The sequence below is a fragment of the Colletotrichum jinshuiense genome, chromosome 2, assembly GCF_051148585.1.
Source record: "Colletotrichum jinshuiense chromosome 2, complete sequence".
Lineage (NCBI taxonomy): Eukaryota > Fungi > Ascomycota > Sordariomycetes > Glomerellales > Glomerellaceae > Colletotrichum > Colletotrichum jinshuiense.
Window position 1 is genome coordinate 5905884 of NC_139309.1, and position 14387 is coordinate 5920270.

Consider the following 14387-nt stretch of genomic DNA (forward strand, 5'->3'; position numbering starts at 1 on the left):
CGCCGTTTACTCTTCTTGCCCCGATGTCTACTACACCCCCGAAGCGGGACTTGCACCGTCTGTTCATCTGTCGCCCGCCCCCGGAAGCCCGCAGAGAGGGGGGGGGAGAGGGAGCCTCGCCGTGCGTCGAGCCGTCTCCACGCGCGCGCCGCTTCCCCGTGTTTTTCGCTCCCGGTTCTTGATTTCCATTTCGCAAACGGCATTGCGGGCTGTCATTATCTACGTTTCCGCCGAATGATGGAGCGGACTTATACACTAAGGCCTGGGAGAGTCCCAGCGCCCCTCTCGGTCTGGGTCCTATCTCGTGCGCCGAGACCCATACAATGCAACTTAAAGTACGTAATAAAACGGCATCAAACAAAAGAGGGCGCCCGCTGTGATAGCGATTTCCCCGGATGACAGCACGGGGATGCTAGTGCCTGAGAAAACCACTCCACTGTCATCTGATTCCTGTCGTGCTGGGAAAAGACCGTTCTGGCGAGCAAGATTAAGCCAAGACGGGCCCTTTTCGGTGTCGAGAAACTCTACGGCGCGTCCACGCCCTGCCTGATACGCCCTGTCGCGCGGCCCTGCAGGCAGAGCGAGCGAGTCAGTCCCGACATTCCCGTCCGTCAGCACAGCACCGACTGGGACAGCGCCAGGCCGCGCTGGGCCGGAACTGGTCGGGGTTCTACCCGCTTTCTGTGCAGCTTCTCCTGCGATGGCACCGCGAATCATCCCGTCCCCCCTGCGGGCATTGGGCGTGCTAACCCCAAGCCAGACGAGCTAGACAAGCCCTGCCGCTGCGTTCCTCGACGACGCTACACACCTTTTCGGCGTGGCCGCCGGCACAACACGCGGTGCATTGTCGGCAGTATGGCAGGCTAAGCCCCAAGTTTTCGCCTCCCACCCGTGCTTCAGGGTCCTGCCCGCGCCTGGCAACCAACCATCAATTTGACGTCTATCGGACGGGTGGACGTTCTAGTTCGTCGAATCCGACGTCGGATGTCGCTCGACCCATTGCCAAGCCGTGAAGAACCGGCGGACTGTTGCCCAGGGAGAGAGGCTTCGGTTGAGGTACTTCAGCTGGTTGACGATTGGCAGCTGGGAGAAGCCTCGCCCCCCCAGCAAATGCTTGAATGCGTGGGCTGCCCAATCGACGACTGCCGGGGATTTTTTTTTCTTCTCGAGCCCCTTGTCTGCTGCTGCGTCCCCTCTTTCGGATGGGTGGCTATCGTCGGCAGGCCCTTTCGTCTTACCCCAAAGCTTGAGGTGATTCTCATGTCATGGCCCGCGTTGCCGCACAATCTCACCAACCAACCCGCCGTGGGATCGGATATCTCTGGCGGTGGGCCCTCCGCGAAACGTGGTATGGGGGCAGCCTCATTGCAATGGAACGCGTTAGGTGCCTCCAGTGTGTAAGAGAGAGAGGACCTCGAGCCCGTTATCGTCGGTATCGTCCGCTCTGACGTTACCCCGACAGGGGTCATCCCCCCCCCCGCGGACCTATCCATTGATCGTCCCAGCCAGGCGCCACTCATTCCCCGGCGCTTTTGCTTATCTCTGCGGGGCTCCCTATTAGATGGAGTACATGGGGCAACCCTCTGGCCTTTGTCTATCATGACCCGAGTAAGTCAGATACTGCGCGGTAATACTGGTTTGTTTCCCAGGAACCGGGAGACGTCAGATGAAGGTTGGCGTGCTAGCCGGAGAGGGACGGGGGGGCCGGACGCGAGGCAACATCGGGCCAGGGGCACGAACGCATCCCATCTATATAGAAGCAGATGCCGGCTCCCCTTACAACGCTGGCCTTGTCATTCTCGCGTTGTATCCTATACGGTCCGATCGGCATCTTGACTGGTAGTTGACGGCCTCGCTCTTTCGAACACACACATACACACACGCCCCCTACTCGAATCAACTCTCCCGTCAGACATTGGACGTTGGAACCACGCGGGCACTGCCAGCAACACCGCCATCATGGCAGCAGGAATAGAAGAAAAGTCGGTCGGCCTCAGCCGCGCCGACAGCACCAACAGCAACAAGCTCGGCCAGGTCATGTCCGGCTCTGGCGCGGCCGTCGCGCAGCAGTACGGCGAGACCCAGCGCGGCCTGAGCCCTCGTCACGTCCAGCTCATGGCCATTGGAGGCTCCATCGGCACCGGTCTCTGGGTATGTTCCACCCGCATTGCGGTGCCAATTGATGCTCCCCGGGGACGGCAGGCTAACAAATCGCACAGGTCGGTATTGGTGGTGTTCTCTCCAAGGCCGGTCCCCTCTCCCTGGTCCTCGGCTACACCTTCTGGGGTCTCCTCTTCATCTGGCCGCTCAACCTGTCCGTCGCCGAGATGTGCGCCTACCTGCCCATCCGCGGCACCATCTTCGAACTCGCCTCTCGCTTTGTTGACCCCGCTCTCGGTTTCGCCATGGGATGGACCTACTTCTTCGCCGGCCTAATGTTAGTGTGTACGGAATACAGTGCCGTCGCAACCGTCATTCAGTACTGGAACTCGGACATCAACGCCGCCGCCTGGATCGCCGTCGCCATGGTCTCGTGCGTGGCCGTCAACCTGATCGCCGTCAAGTACTACGGAGAATCCGAGTTCATCATGGCCTCGACAAAGGTCATCCTGCTCATCGGCCTGTGCATGATCACCCTCGTCACCATGTCGGGCGGCAACCCCCTCAACGACGCCTACGGCTTCCGCAACTGGGGCAACGGCAACCACATCCACGCCTACTTCACCGACGGCTCGACGGGCAGGTTCCTGGGATTCTGGAAGGTCGTCATCTACGCCGCCTTCACCATCGCCGGCCCCGACATGATCGCCCTCGCCGCCGGCGAGATCCAGAACCCCCGCCGCACCATCCCCCGCGTCGCCAAGCTCATCTTCTACCGCCTCGTCGGCTTCTACGTCGTCGGCGTCCTGTGCGTCGGCATCATCTGCAGCTCGCGCGACCCCGGCTTGCTGGGCGCCATCGAGAACGGCGAGCCCGGTGCCGGCGCTAGCCCCTGGGTTGTCGGCATCAAGAACCTCCACATCAAGGCCCTCCCCGACATCATCAACGCCTTCATTCTCCTTTCCGGATGGTGAGTCGATCCGGTCCCTTGTTCCTCGGGGACGTAAAGCTAACGATTGCCAAAAGGTCTTGCGGTAACGCCTACCTCTACTCCACCTCCCGCACTCTCTACGGACTCGCCCGCGGTAAGTAGACTTTATACCCAGACGCAGCTTGCTACCCTTACTGACAATTCCCAAGACGGCCAAGCTCCTAGGTTCCTGCTCAAGTGCACGTCCGCCGGTGTCCCCGTCTACTGCGTCCTGGTCGTCACCCTCATCTCGTGCATCACCTTCCTCGTCTCCTCCAACGCCGCCGTCGACGTCTTCTTCTGGTTCGTCGACCTGACCACCACCGCCCTCATCATGACCTACACCTTCATGCTCATCACCTACATGGGCTTCTACCGCGCCCGCGTCGCCCAGAACTTCCCCCCCGAGACGCTCCCGTACCTCGCGCCCCTCACCCCCTACTTCCCCGGCCTGGCCCTGGTCCTCGGCGTCCTGGCCCTCATCTTCGTCGGCTTCGACAACTTCTACCCGTTCAGCGTGCGGGGCTTCATCACCTCCTACTTCGGCCTCATCTTCGGCTGCCTGACCTTTGTCATCTGGAAGGTCCTGAAGCGGACCCGGTTCGTCCAGCCCAAGGAGGCCGACCTCATCAGCGGAAAGGCCGAGGTCGACGCCGAGTGCCGCCACTGGGAGGAGGGCGGCATCGAGGAGGTGGAGAGGCAGAGGCTGGCCGGCATGTCGGTGCTCCGGAGGACTTGGGAGAAGATGTGGTAAAAAAAATGTGCCCACCCAGTATACAATACGCCCGTGTGTTATCGTTACAATGACAAAAAATTGCTGTCATCTCAGACATTGCCCCGTATTTTCCGTGAAACCGTGTGCTCTCGTTCCAAGCAGCTCGCTCCGGGCGCCTGTGTATTGATGCTATGTATGCTGACTCGCCTCGAGCAGAATGCATCCAACAAGATGTACGCAAACATTGATACCTGCCTGGATGACTCGCGGAACTGTAAAAACAGCACAGGCCGCACTCTCTTCCCCCACCTCGTCATAAAAACGTCAAATCTCTTTTAGTGCGCTGTCAAAAGTCAATTCCAATAACTTGTTTTGCCGGCTCGGGTGGCAGAGCCGGCAGAGCCTCGTTCGTGCTCCCAGGAACCCCGGCAGACGGCCGCTTCAACTCGCACCAGAAAGGCAACATTCTCCGTCTCTTGTTTTCTTTTCCAGTTCCAACAACACCCCCATACCTCGGCCGTCTTCGCGGAGCCGTCGACATTGCCTCGCCATTACGTAAACGTTTCCTTCCCCGCCTCCGCTTGGACTTGCGGGGTAGTTCAACCAAGATCTAGATGCAACTCGGTCCCCGTTAGCGCAGCACCGCCTGCGAGACCGGCTGGATACACACACACACACGCACAGGGGGTGGTGCAAGGATCGCCAAACTCGTAATGGGCGGTGTCAGGCTCCCGCCATGCGGTCCACCAGGTACTCGACTTCTCGCCAGAAGGCGTGCCGGCAATGCGCAAGCGCCAAAGCCAAATGCGACCGGAAGGCAGGGGCATGTTCCCGGTGCGAGCAGCGCGCCCTGTCCTGCGCGTACCCCCAGGGCCGGGCGACGCCTCAGCCGGAGCCGGATGTGGCCGCTCTCCGCGACGGGATCGAGAGCGAGCGTGGCCGCGCGCCCTCGACAGCCGGCCTTTCGCCATCTCAGTCGGCTCCCTCTGTCGACCGAGGTGTTTCGGGGCCCATCCTGGTGCCTCTGGCTTCTGGGGACCTCGAGAGTCCCGCGACGTCGTTTCCGTTGATGCTCAACGGTAGCAGCACGATATCGAACCCCCATAAGCCAGACAATCTCGACTTCACCGACCTGCGCCTCACGTGCCCCATCAACGCCGAGGACATTGCCAACAGATGGCTGAACAGTTTCGTCCCCATACCGGGGCAAACGACCAAGAAGTACACGCCCAGTATATCGACGTTTATCCAGCGGATCCTCAACTCGTACGCCAGCTCATCGGTCCGCGGCCACGCGGTCCCGCCCTTCATACACTGGTCCCAGCTGGCGCTGCCGTCGAGCTTCCCCCTCCGGACCTGCCTGCGCGCCATACGCATATGCGATAAGCCGCCGCCCGGCGACGAGGGGGCCGCCGTCGACGTGCTGCAAAAGGAAATGGCCGAGCTCCACGAGCAGCAGGCGACGTACAACGACATGGCCCTGCTCGCGGCCTTCCAGGCACACCTCGTCTACGCCATGGTCATCTTCTTCCGGCTCGGGCGCGAGTACCACCCGTCCCTCCGGCAGGCCATGGTGAACACGCAGGAGCTCGCGTGCGCGACGGCGAGGGGCGGCCTCGTCTGCGCGGCGGGGCGGGACGGGGCACGTCCCAGGTGGGAGGCCTGGATCGCCGCCGAGGCGAAGCGCAGGACGCTCTTCACCATGTGCCTGTTCGACAGCGCGCTCCTGACGCACGACGGCCTGCCGACGCATCTCGCCACGGAGCTGCGCGGGCTGCCGGCGCCCGGGGGCAAGTCGTTGTGGGCGGCGCGGGACCGCGGGGGCTGGGGGGCCGCGTATGACGTCCACCTGGCCGAGTGGCCCGGCGGAGGCCTGCACATCGACGAGCTGTGGCCGATGCCCGAGGACTTTGGGGAGAGCGACGTTGCCGAGAGGCGCGGGAGGGTAGACCTGTGGCTGGAGGATCTTGACGAATTCGGGACAATGATTTACGCCGTCACCAGTGGCACACACGGCGGTTGACGTTTACCCGATGTTCACCTGAATGATGAATGAGAGACCCTTCATGTTTATTCTGATGGTTTCGCCGCAGGAAAGACCTAAGGTGTCTTTGGAACATCGGCTTTGAGCCTCACATCACCTGTTGCCAGCGCCGCAGACTCATAGAGGCTGACTGCTCTATGACTTGATGAAATTCTCCATTACTATATTCAGACACAAGTTTCAATTAGGCCCCAATTGGATTCAATGGTGCCGAGAACATCGCAGAGGGGCGAGCATTGGCCACGAAACCAACAAGGGGCACAGGATACACCAAAGGAATCTCAACTCCGGAATTGTGGGGCTCAACTCCGGCGCGCTCGTCATGTAATCCGGTCGACATCACGGGGACGGGCCCGACTGCAAGTGTCCTTAAACCAGCTCTGGAATATGTTCCTCGCGTTTTAATTCATATTCAGGAACCATCCTTTTCTTATTCTTTTATAAAATTACTCCAAATATCTTTATTTCTTCTTTCACATAAATGTTCAAGATTGTCACATTCACCATCCAATGGCTTCAAACCACCCGCAACAAGCAACCAGCATCGACGCCACATCACCGGTGCCCCCGGTGCCCCCAAAACCAGACGAGCCGTACAGCATATTTGACGTACGCCAAAAGAGGATAATCATCTTCGTCGTCTCGACCGCCGCCACATGTAAGTTCTCACCCTACGAACCACGGGTGGTCCTCATCCCACCCACACCAATAACGGGAAACCAAAGCTCAACGCAAACACACCCAGTCTCCGGCTTCGCGTCAAACATCTACTTCCCCGCCCTGCCCGCCATCGCCGACGACCTCGGCGTCTCCGTCGAGCTCGTCACCCTCACCGTGACCGCGTACCTCGTCTTCCAGGGCCTCGCCCCGAGCCTCTGGGGCCCCGTCTCCGACGTCAGGGGCCGCCGGGCCGCCTACTGCTGCACCTTCGCCGTGTTCCTGGGCGCGTGCGTCGGGCTCGCCGATGCGCGGAGCTACGCGGCGCTCGTCGCGCTGCGGTGCCTCCAGAGCGCCGGCAGCGCGAGCACCATCGCCATCGGGTCGGGCGTCGTCGGCGACGTCACGACCCGCGACGAGCGCGGCGGGTACATGGGCGTCTTCCAGGCCGGCCTGCTCGTGCCCGTCGCCGTGGGTCCCGTCGTCGGCGGCGCGCTGGCCGGGTCCCTGGGCTGGCGGAGCATCTTCTGGGTCCTGGCCGCCTACTGCGCCGTCTTCCTCGCCGTCCTGGCGCTCCTGCTCCCGGAGACGCTGCGGTCGGCCGTCGGCAACGGCGGCAGGACGCCGCCGTCCGGCTTCCTGGCGAGATACCCCCTGTCCGTCTACCAGCGGACCACAAAGGTCAAGTGGGATCGTGGGGCCGCCGCTGCCGCCGCCGCGGTGCAGGAAGCCCCGAAACGCATCGACGTCACGGGCCCGATACGCATCCTCTTCAGCAAGCGCGCGGCGCCCATCGTCGTCTTCCTCGCGACGTACTACGCCGTCTGGCAGATGAGCATCACCGCCATGTCCAGCCTCTTCAAGTCCCGCTACGGCCTCTCGGACACGCACATCGGCTTGACGTTCATAGCCAACGGCGCGGGCTCCATGATCGGCACGCTCGTGACGGGCAGGATCCTCGACGCCGACTACCGCCGCGTGCGGGCGAAGCACGAGGCCGACAGCGGGGCGGAGGACGGCGCATGCGCCCCGGCCGCCCGGGACTTCCCCATCGAGAGGGCCCGCCTGCGGCTCGTGCCCGTCTTCTCCCTCCTGCAGTGCGTCTCCATCGCCGTCTTCGGCTGGACCGTCAACTTCCCCGGCCGGGTGCACATGGCGGTGCCCATCGCGTCCACCTTCGTCACCGGCTGGACCGCCGTATCGACGCAGTCCCTGGTCATGACGTACCTCGTCGACGTCTTCCCGGACAGGAGCGCCGCGGCGAGCGCCAGCCTCAACCTGGCGCGGTGTCTGTTTGCCGCCGGCGGCACGAGCTTCGTGATGCCGATGGTGAACGGCATCGGGGTGGGGTGGGCGTTCACCGCCTGCGTCGCCGCGCAGATTGTTGCCCTGCTGGGGGCGGGCATACAGTGGAAGTGTGCCGGGGCGTGGAGACGTGAAGAAGACGGCAGATGATGCCGGGGTTGCTTAATGATGATCGGGAAAGGGGGGAAGAAAGGGGAAAAAGCGAATTTACAATGTGTGGGGGGTATACCCGGGAACGCGAACAGATGGTATTGAAGGCAGAGCCATCAATATCTCACTTGGTTAAAAATGAATCTGAATAGTTCACAGAGGCCCTCTCATTCTTTCCTCGCCACCGGGAGAAAAGACTTGCCATCCACATCTGGTCCCGCCGCACCAGGCCGAGGAGATGCCATCACCTTGTTGACACCAGCTCTTGGGTACCGTCAACTAGTAAACTGATTGCGAAGACGCCTGGAGCGGGCCAGACAATCTTCGGATGACGAGGCGACCAGACATACAACCTCAAGCCGTACGTAAAATGCGAAATCATGTGAAGCCCATCTTTGTTGATAACTACGCCGGGAGAAAGAAACACCAGTACCCCTACTGCTGAACGAGAAAATTTCAGTGCCGCCGTCGTCATCTACAGGTTGTTCCATGGCACCCGCAGTCTCAATTTCAGTGGCTGGTCAGACAGGGTCCCCGAGTGACGTGGCGTGGGTGCCCTGGGAGGCATTCGGTTACGTATTATCCTGTTCACCAAGGCAATCTCCAATCCGAGGCATGCCTTATAATCTATCCTTTCCGGGTGCAGTAAAAAGTTATTTTTTGCATGGTTAGTAAATCTGCAAACAATCACGGTAATCAGGGTCGACGGGGAACTTTAAGCTGAGTGACCAGACACCTCTTTGGGCGGCAAGCCATCATGGTCACCCCTTGCGACTCCCATATTAGCTTGGATGGCCTTCAGACTGTCCAGCGGAAGCGTTCTTCTCCATAATTGGCCTTCAACAATACCATAAGCTTCGAGGTGGCTCCCTCGACAGACAGCAGTGGCATCATGAGCCCCAAAGGATCTCAACAGAAGCTCAGCTTCGACTTGAAATGCCGCTACTACGCTACCCAACATGAAATCGCCCAATGTCTCCTTTCACTCTGGAAGTACTTGCTGCTGGAGAGGCACCAGAAGAAGCTGCCGGAATGGGAACTGTTCGCGAAAAGGTTTGCTCCGGGGCAGAACGCCGACAACACCCTGAAGATTGTGATGTTTGAGGTAAGGGCGATGGCTGCCAGCCCGCAAGGGGTACAGCTCTGGAATGTTTGTTGACACCGAACAGATGAGATTCACCCACAAGTGGCTGACCGTGGAGAACATGAGCGGTGCGAGACGTGTTTTCCTCGACACGATGAGGGTCCTCAAGGAGATTATGGGCGGCCTGGCCAAGGCGAGCCCCGCCGAGCGCGGCGACCTCGAATGGAGCAAAGTGTTTTCCTACGGATGCCACCCTCGCAACGTATGCGGCTGCAAAGGCGGCTGGGGAATCGAGCCAGCAGGCTACTACTGCCATCCCCGCGAGCAGGGCGGGGCAAACGGCAGCGCGCAAAAGGCCATTCAGGAGCTCCTCATCAAGTACATGGAGGTATGTAGCAAGATGCAAGTTTTTTACGACGAGCGTGCTGCTTACCGTTGGATCAAAAGATGCCGGAACCCTTGTACAAAATGAAGGTCACGTCAGTGTCGAGCGCTCGCACCCTGCAAGAGGCTCGCAGGCGAGTAGACAACGCTTACGACAATACCCTGCCTCTGTGGAACAGCCTCTTCTTTTCTTCGATCATTGCTTCGTCCCCGCTCCAGCTCGACGTCGATTTGGTTGTCTTTACGATGAAGAAGGTAGTCCGCTGGTATGATGAACTTCTGACTCTATTCAAAGTCGCCGTTCAAGAAGAAGGAGACATTGCAACGCGGGTCAACAGGGCGGTTTACCTGAGCCAATCCCTGTGTCCGGAACTGGACAAAAAGCAAGCAGAGGCGGATGATATGTCTGTTGCATCCGACTCGGAGATGACGCTTTACGGCGAAAAAGACTGGGGGCTGGGCAAGGTGACGGTTGTCGAGGTGGAGGATGTGGGCAAGCTGGCACGACTCGGAGTCCAGGATAAAAAGCATTGCAAGATGGCGTGGTGGAAGAAGGTCCTCGGGTCCATCGGCATCAGGGTCGGAGTGTCAAGGCGGGACCAGCAGCGAGCGGCCGCTGCCAGGCTCCGGGACCGATCGTTGGAGATGAGACGCGCACACGAAGAGTTGCGTAACAGCATTGTCGAGTGTAAGAATGGCCCCCCCAACACTCCTTCTGTACACTGGTAAAGAGGACTAACATTCTTGTTGGCTTGCAGTCGCTGCCCAAGTCGACCAGCTTCGAAGATTGGCCAGGGCGTTCATTCTCCAGGTCAAGCTGCAGACCAAGTGGCGGCAGGTCCACGAAATGGCGCAGAGGCCAGGGGTGGAGATGGTGGAGATCAACAAGGTCACAACGGTCAACATCGCGCAGTTGTCGTGCCATAGACGGCGAGCAAAGGCCGTGGGCGATGCTGTGAGCAAGATTGACAAGGCGGATTGTGCGATGGTGAGCGATGCGGAGAGCATCTTGGGGCGCGGCAAGAAGCTGCAAAGGGACGTCAAGGCCTTCTACAAGGACCACAAGCGGTACTGCAACCGGTACAGCGGGAAGGCGTAGCGGAGGAGTTGGCAGCCTGAACGCCGGCAGAAGCAAAAGCGTTGCAAAGGAGCTGTCAAGAGCTGTCGAAAGGGGAGAGGGCGGCAGTGGGATGACGCCGGAGACGGTCGGAACGTAGAGAATAGCAAAATGCTCATGTTTGAGGAACCGGGGAAATTGCATTGCCGAGAAACCGTGGCCCGTATGGCGACGTCCAAGTGCCATTTCGTGCAGTCTGCGCAACGCATCGCATCCCGGACTCGACATTTCCGAATAGCCTCGAAAGCGGGAGCGGGGCAAAACCTGGGGGTGGACAGCGGGTGTGGGGCTGAAGGATTGGTCCAAAATAGCGGCACGAAGGGACCCGTGGCACAGGGTGGTCTCGGGAGTCGCCGACTCGCTGGGGGACCCTGCCAAGCTGCCCCAAGTCGCATGTCGCTCGCTGCAGTGCAGCACAGCAAGAAGGTTGCTGCTATGGCCAATGTCCGTTTCGCATCCGTGACATAGTAGCTCCATTGTGTGGTGGTATTCATCCTCGCATTGCCCAAGCTCTTTTTTATTTTGTTTTATGCTTCTGTCATGTGAAAATCCTTGATCAGACCAGCAATGGACGAAGTCAAAAGAAAAAGGGTGGACTTGACCATGGCTCCGGGTCATGGGGCCACGCTTGTGCTGCACGGATCAGGTGGATCGTAGCCGCTGAAGAAGGATGAAGAAGACGGGAAATAAGTACCATGAGCAAATTGCATCGGCAAAGGTATGGGGCGGTTTAGGGCGGGAAGATTCATTGGATTGATTCATTGGCGGGCACCCGGCCGACAGCGTCCAAGGAACCATCTGATGCGACGAGCCGCACTGCACTCACTGGCCGGGGGCACCAAACACGGGGGAAATGGGGCGCCGGGCGTCGCGTGCCTTGTCGTTCGGGCCTAGAATTGGCATTGGCGCGTCCTTCGCGCGGGTTCATCATGTGCTTGCTCAAGTGAGAGGGATCACGATGGCGGGGGAGGGAGGGTCCATTGGGGATAAATTGATGAATTAATCAACGTCTTGCTGTAGAGGAGGGGGGGAAGGGCGGTAAGAAAAGAAAAGAAAAGAATGCAGGCGGGGGACATTGGAAATGGAAATGCCCGTGGGCGATGATGAGGAGGCGGAAAGAGAGACACGCATCGACGCCGTCTGTTCCAGAGGTGTCTAGGTTTATTATCTATCCGTACCTGTCTCGCAATAGAGGAAATTGTCGCCTCATTCCTCAGTAAACAGCTCCGGTGCCGAGTAGAATCACATGGTTTTTATTTTATTTTTGCTTTAAAAAAAACTTGGCAGGAAACCCGGCAGAGGGGTGCATTGGGGATGGGAGGGCAAATCCAGAGAAGGAGAGATGGGAAGAGACTGGGAAGGAGAGAAGCCGAGAAAGAGACAAATTGGGAGGGAAACGGGCAAGGGCAAGCACGGCATCTGGGATGGAAGAAGGGGAGGGGGGCGTTGATATCTAAGGTAACCGTTTGAGAAGGACCCCCTTTCCTTTCCGATCCATTCCCCAACGACTCCCGATTCTAATGAGGTTAATGGGGGCAGAAAAATCGAATTAAAAAAAAGGGACAAAAAGACGCCGGCGGGGCACGAAAAGGAGGAGACCAGACGCCAACAGCAAAGAGCGCAAAGCATCAGGGCAAGGAAATTCAAAATATCGTATCACATCCGACGCGGATCGCGACCAGCGAGTGAGAGTGCCAGCTGCCCGTTTGGGCCATCGCACTCACTGCTTCCCGTGTGTCCGGGCCTCCTTCCCGCCCTGCTATCTTGCTTTCTACCCTCCTGCTCTCCAGCTCGCTATCAGGCCTTCCAGCCCTTCAGCACTCCTGCCTTCCTGCTCTCAGCTCTCTGCTCACATGTACCGTACCTACTTATTTACTGACTCCCTGTTGCCTTCCTTGGATGCTTACTCTCCGTCCGTCGTTGCTCCCCGTCGTTGTTGCCAGCCCACACACTCACACCATCACCGCCCACGGCCTCTTTCCCTCCCTCTTCCTCCACGTTCCGACCTAGAAGGCGCAGCCCTACCTTATCCATCGTCCTAACGTTTTAAAAATAAAAACAAGGTAGTCGTCATTTCCCCCAACCTCTCCAAAAGGCCATGGCACCTCAGGAAGGCCCATACACCGTGTTCTGTAGCCCGTAGACCCTTTTGATTCGTCCCGACACCGCTCCTCCCCTCCCCCCCCCGTTGCCGTTCCCCGTCGCTGGCTCCCCTTGTGACCCGCGCCCGCCGCCCGCCCATCGCTTGTTTTTCTTTGCGACCCGACCACATGCAGGACCCCCCCCCCCTCTCTCTCCCGCCCTCGCGCTGCCGCAACACGAATCATTTCACCTCCCGTCTCTCCTCTCCTCTTCACAACAACACCTCCTCATCCCACGATTTCCTGTCGCCAACCTTTTTCTCCCAGCCGCCTAGTCGTTTAACTTATTTCTACAGCTTCCGAAAGCTTTTGCGCATCGCCCTCTCAAAAACCCCATCCATCCGTACGTCCGCCAAGTCAGGTCACATCCCATTTTTCTCTCTGCCGCCCATCGCGCATTCTCGCGCGCGCGCGCGCGCGACTCTCCTCCACCAGTCTCGTCCTTTCTTGCTCGTTTCTTCCCGCGAGCGCATTCCCCCTCAACACTTTTATTTCGGCGCACTGCCTTCATCACAATCGCGTCAATCTCTTCCGCGGGCCCCCATAGCTAACATTTCGTCGCGACCACAGAAACCGCCGCCAAAATGCCTCGCGAAGGAACCCGCTCCCAGACCGGCAACTCCAAGCCGCGTGTCTTCCCCGTCATCGACACCGCCCCCGTCCGCAAGCAAAGCACCGCTGCTACCACCACTACCGCCAAGAAGCCCAAGGCGACGACCACCTCTGCCGCCGCCAAGGGCGCGAAGCCCGTTGGCGTCACCAAGAAGAAGGCCGCCAGCGCCAAGAAGGGCCCCTCGGTCGCCACAAAGGTACGTTTGCCAGCGCGCAATTTTTTCCATTTTTTTCCCATCCTCTTTCAAGACGCGCAAGCACGCGCCTGTTGAGCTTTGGGAAACCCCGTCGCGTGAATCTCGTGAATGTGCCGCGCTTCCTGTAAATCCAAGAGGATATGGCATGGCGCACGAACTTTGCGCGTCCCGACCCCTGGCCCGGCCATGATATCGCGTCTTTGCTTCAGCTTTGAATACTAACGCACTTCAACCAGGCCAAGTCCGTAGCCAAGAAGGCAGAGACCAAGGTCGCCGCTGCCACCAAGGCCGGCAAGAAGGTATGTTTCTTCATTTCCCAGAGAAACATGATGATCCCCCCCAAGCTAACGCCGTTGCGCAGGAGACCAAGCCCAAGACCACCAAGGCCAAGGCGGCGGCGGCGACTGAGGCCTAATTCCTCGCTCGCTCCTTCTGTCTCTCTCTCTCTATTCCCTCGTCATATCCGTTCCATCTTGACTCGTCTATTCGATCCACGCCTCGTGCCAGGGGGTCTCGGATCCCCATCATGAATCTCTCTCTCTCTCTCCCTTCCTTTTAGGCGGCTTGCTAGTGGTAGTGTCTTTTCTTCTCCAGTAAGATACCAACTTGGTTGTTGAGCGAGCGGGCTTGGGTTGCTGTTGTATTTCCGGTATTTGGGTCGGTCCTGCAGGCTTTTATATGGGGTTACGGGATGTTGTCCACTTGCTTCTTTTTTGTTCTCTGTTGCGACTTTTGGGATTGGACGTTGGGAAACGCGACTTGTCGGGTTGGGTTGGGTTGGGTTCAAGTCGATTATTGCAGTGGGACCGAAAAGGGGTCTAATACAACGGGTGAACGGCGACGTTTCCATCAAATCTCACCCTACCTTTTCTTTTTACAGGTCTTGGCCGACCTGCCTTGCGTGAGCGTAG

The 14387-nt window shown here is 59.1% G+C and overlaps 5 protein-coding genes across 5 annotated transcripts; all 5 read left to right on the plus strand.

Annotated features, from left to right (window-relative positions):
- Positions 1-1959: 1959 nt before the first annotated feature.
- On the plus strand, positions 1960-3824 carry EsH8_II_001538 (amino acid permease/ SLC12A domain-containing protein; the record flags this gene model as incomplete). The annotated part of the gene is made up of 4 exons (XM_083264836.1): positions 1960-2151; positions 2220-3070; positions 3127-3185; positions 3241-3824. The coding sequence occupies 4 exons, from the start codon at positions 1960-1962 to the stop codon at positions 3822-3824; spliced, it is 1686 nt and encodes a 561-aa protein (XP_083122158.1).
- Positions 3825-4521: 697 nt separating this feature from the next.
- EsH8_II_001539 (Zn(II)2Cys6 transcription factor domain-containing protein) lies at positions 4522-5808 on the plus strand (the record flags this gene model as incomplete). Its single annotated transcript, XM_083264837.1, has 1 exon — positions 4522-5808. One exon carries the CDS (start codon positions 4522-4524, stop codon positions 5806-5808), a length of 1287 nt encoding a protein of 428 aa, XP_083122159.1.
- Positions 5809-6339: 531 nt separating this feature from the next.
- Positions 6340-7941, plus strand: EsH8_II_001540 (major facilitator superfamily domain-containing protein; the record flags this gene model as incomplete). The annotated part of the gene is made up of 2 exons (XM_083264838.1): positions 6340-6487; positions 6575-7941. 2 exons carry the CDS (start codon positions 6340-6342, stop codon positions 7939-7941), a joined length of 1515 nt encoding a protein of 504 aa, XP_083122160.1.
- Positions 7942-8833: 892 nt separating this feature from the next.
- On the plus strand, positions 8834-10508 carry EsH8_II_001541 (uncharacterized protein; the record flags this gene model as incomplete). The annotated part of the gene is made up of 4 exons (XM_083264839.1): positions 8834-9046; positions 9111-9413; positions 9473-10097; positions 10168-10508. 4 exons carry the CDS (start codon positions 8834-8836, stop codon positions 10506-10508), a joined length of 1482 nt encoding a protein of 493 aa, XP_083122161.1.
- A 2743-nt stretch (positions 10509-13251) lies between these two features.
- Positions 13252-13891, plus strand: EsH8_II_001542 (uncharacterized protein; the record flags this gene model as incomplete). Its single annotated transcript, XM_083264840.1, has 3 exons — positions 13252-13476; positions 13713-13775; positions 13838-13891. 3 exons carry the CDS (start codon positions 13252-13254, stop codon positions 13889-13891), a joined length of 342 nt encoding a protein of 113 aa, XP_083122162.1.
- Between the last annotated feature and the right edge of the window lie 496 nt (positions 13892-14387).